The sequence below is a fragment of the Elephantulus edwardii genome, unplaced genomic scaffold (assembly GCF_000299155.1).
Source record: "Elephantulus edwardii isolate Elephantulus edwardi_28Jun2011 unplaced genomic scaffold, EleEdw1.0 scaffold00224, whole genome shotgun sequence".
Lineage (NCBI taxonomy): Eukaryota > Metazoa > Chordata > Mammalia > Macroscelidea > Macroscelididae > Elephantulus > Elephantulus edwardii.
The window spans coordinates 400588-404294 of NW_006399974.1; the positions used below are offsets into that span (position 1 = coordinate 400588).

Genomic DNA, 3707 nt, shown 5'->3' on the forward strand with positions numbered 1-3707 from the left:
GGGGCATGTTGCTAGGAGAAGCATTCCTTGAAGAGGTACATTATTCTTAGAAAAGTTAGTGAAAGAGAGGAAGACTTAGCTACATGGAATGGCACGGTGACTGCAGCAGTGGAATCAAGTATGTCAGAAATAATGAGGATGACAGGATAGGACAGGGTTCAGATCTAAAGTTCATAGGATTGTGATTAGTCCTACTTGGCTTCATGGCACCTGACAACAACAACACTTATGCAGGATACAATAAAAATAAACCTTATAAGCATTATCCTAAGTGAACACTAGTTTACAAAAGACCACATATGACTCCATTTATATCAAGTGTACTGGTTATATGTTTTAGGTGGGTGAGTTGTATGGTATAAGCTATTTTAAATTGGTAGCAGAAAAATCTAAATTACCATATTCCACCTCCAGAGATTCTGATTCAGTAGGTTTAAAGTTCCAAAACTTAGAGCTGTTGAATCAATTTTCATTCACATTTATCTTATAGGGCAGAACAAAACTGCCACATAGGATTTCCAAGTTTTTTTAAATCTTTGCAGAAGTAGACTCATACAAAGCATCAGGTGGGTTTGAACTGCTCACCTTTTGTTAGAAAACAAGTGTTTTAACCTCTGTATCACTAGGGTTTCTTAGTGGTGTAGGATAGTCTAATAATTTGTCATTCTAACTAACAAATACCCAAGTTATACTGAAGTTAGTGGTACAGACTACATTTCAGAATCATTACTTTATATAACCAATGTAAATCTACTCAAAATATGGACAGAGTAAAGGTAAGCCAAGCAATGGCCAGGACCACAGCCAAAGTCAGGCCATAAAAATATTTTCTTGAACATAACCATTACTGGATGCTAAATGCCTAATTATTGTGTCACTGCTGTCAATTGAACTAGCCCAAAACACTACCTATTAAGTACCACTGTTACTCCTACCCCTAATAAATAATTTTTCTACGTTATTTTGTGCAACTTAAAGTATCTTAAAGTCTTGTTACATTTTTAGTTGTGTTTTAGATTAAAGTTGCATTATGCTTTTTAAAAAAGGGTTGGCATAGCTATACTATTTATACTTCAATGTATTTGTTTTCACTGAATTCATATATATTTTTGTTTGTTTTTAGATAATATTGAATGAACATTGTTTGGAGAGTAATTGCTTAATGTTTCTTTCTCCCCTTTCTACCCCTTTAGCTACTTTTCCAGGTATGTGGGAAAGAACAATAACCATAGGAAGTGCTGGAAAGACTTTCAGTGTAACTGGCTGGAAGGTAAAATGAAAAATAAATTTATTGCTTAAAAATTGCAATTATGCATTTTCTATCCCTTTAGTGTATTTTGTGCTTGAATGCATATACATTATGTTTACTATAATGCATATTCATTTGGCACAAGCTTTTCTAAATAGTAATCTTACTATTTTTTATTCAGCTTCAACTTTCACTTTTATTCTCTATGGAATCTTAGTCACTTTGTTCTCTTAACCTTATTATGAGATCAGTACCATTGTTATTCCTATTTTGCAGATGACAAAATAAAGCTTAGGGTGAGGTAACTTATTGAATATATTGAACAGGGCTCCAGAACTAGAACCTATATATAATAAATACAATATTATTGCTTTTTAATTTTTGAGTCATGTACTTTTAACTTGCTAGTTAAATTTGTGTCTTCCTAGGCTGCACACTTCCATGATACATCTTCAAGGATATGAACATGTACAAGCACAATCAATAACAGTGAATCTAAATTCCAAAATCAATCTCCATAATAGTCTATGTGTTTCCTACTGCCAAAGGGGCCCTTTAGAGTAGTGAGAGAAGATCTTCACCCTGAAACCTACAGCGTCCCTTTTCAGCAGGAAGTAGCTAAGAGAATACGCCATCCCCTTTTCCTTATGAATCAGGGTGAAGTCTCTCTCAGGGAGGAGAGATAGGGAATGGCAAAGGACACACTGACAAAGGAGATTAATCAGAACTGGCTTCGACAAGCAAGTGGCAATTGGACAATTAAAACAGACATTCGGGGGGGGAAGAAGAACGAACTGGGGAGGAGGGTAGAGAAAGTGCAACAATGAATGAATGAAGACCCAAAATCTCTGTAAATTTTCACTAAAACTAATAAAATTTAATAATAATTGAAAAAAAACAACACATGATCATGTAAATAGACTTATAAATCCTTTTTTCTGATTTTGTGAATGTGTTGTAAGCTGGAATAGATTTCATTTTTGTTCCTAAAACTAGAGAAATAATTTCCATTTGAAGAGTATGTTTTACAAGAATGTAACATAATTAGCCATAGAAGCAGATGAGTTAAAAAAAAAATTATCCAAGATAGAGAATTATATGGTAAAATTGAGATACAATAAAAGAGGTCACGAAGTAAAAAAAAAAAATAAATAAATAAAAAGGAAAATAAAGCCACAGTAATTCTCCCTAGCTCAATATCTTACACATATAGTTGAAGAGAAGGAGGAATTGAGTGATTTACTTTTTTTAAAAAATTTATTTGAGAAATTATAGAGGAGTGGCAAATTCAGGATCTGTAGGTAGAGTAGTAACCCATAGTGGGCAGTGTTCGGTGGAGCTTCAAGATTAAAATAAGCGTGGAAGCAGGAGTGGCATCCACTTCTGATATAGATTGCCTCCAGAAACTCTGTAAACTTGGAGAAAGGATGAAAGTTATACAAGTGTCCAGCTCTTTCGTGCATAGTGTCACTATGAATCATCTACAACTTGATGGCATTTATCAACAACAACAGGTCTAGTAAAAGGCTGGATCCTCTAGCAGGCTTTTGCATTCAAACTTCATAGGCCAGGCACTGGGAAGGGTGAGATGAGAGTTCTACCAAAACGTCGATTTATAATTTGGGAAGAAAACACACACTAAGGTCACATCTTTTTTTCTCCTAAGGTCTCCAACTATTTGATTAACTTACTACATTTTGGAGGCAATTATATTACATTAATTATAAGGTCATTACACCCAGAAAGTAATCTGTTTTATGTAAAACCATCTGATTTTGTTACACATGGGGAAACCTGAAAGTTTTGCACTTCAAGTCCTGTTAGAGAGTCCTCTTAGAAAAAAGACCTAGAGATCTATTTCTGAAAAGTCATAACCTTTGAAAACCGTAGGAACATAGTTCTGCTCTAACATGAATGGATTACCGTGAGTTAGGATTGACTTGATGAGAACTCTGGTGTTATTGTTTGTTTCATGTAACTGCTCATAACAATAACTAGACTATTGTTTGGCCAAGCTGGCATGTTAAATTATCTATCATACTTGAGGTAACACTGATGATAAATTCAGGCAGTACATGCAATCTGGCTCCAGAATCATGTGCTAACCCACTGTGATATTTATTATAATCAGAATATAGCCAATTGAAACTCATTTACCTATCAACTATCTGTGTTTGGAGCATACTTAAGGAGGAAACAGTCAAAAATTAAATATATAAAATTTTAAAAAGATATATTTTCATTATAGAAGTGTCCTTGATACTCTCGTTCAGAGTTCTATACACAATTCAAACAAGTTCTCTTAGTGGTCTTTACACATTCAGATTATCAGAAGTAGCAAATTAGAAGAGAGAAGATAATGATTGTAGATGCTGTTTACCTTCTGAAGGCAGAAATTTAGTGGAGATATTGTCCTAAAATAACAATGGTGAAATTATTTTCATTGCTAATACTGGAT

At 34.0% G+C, this 3707-nt stretch overlaps 1 protein-coding gene across 1 annotated transcript in view; it reads left to right on the plus strand.

Moving 5' to 3' along the window:
• Positions 1–3707, plus strand: part of CCBL2 (cysteine conjugate-beta lyase 2) — a 98510-nt gene that overhangs the window by 73836 nt on the left and 20967 nt on the right. Inside the window, exon 8 of the mRNA XM_006898232.1 lies at positions 1194–1270. Within this exon, the coding sequence (XP_006898294.1) occupies positions 1194–1270 (77 nt within the window). The remainder of the gene's footprint in view (positions 1–1193; positions 1271–3707) is intronic.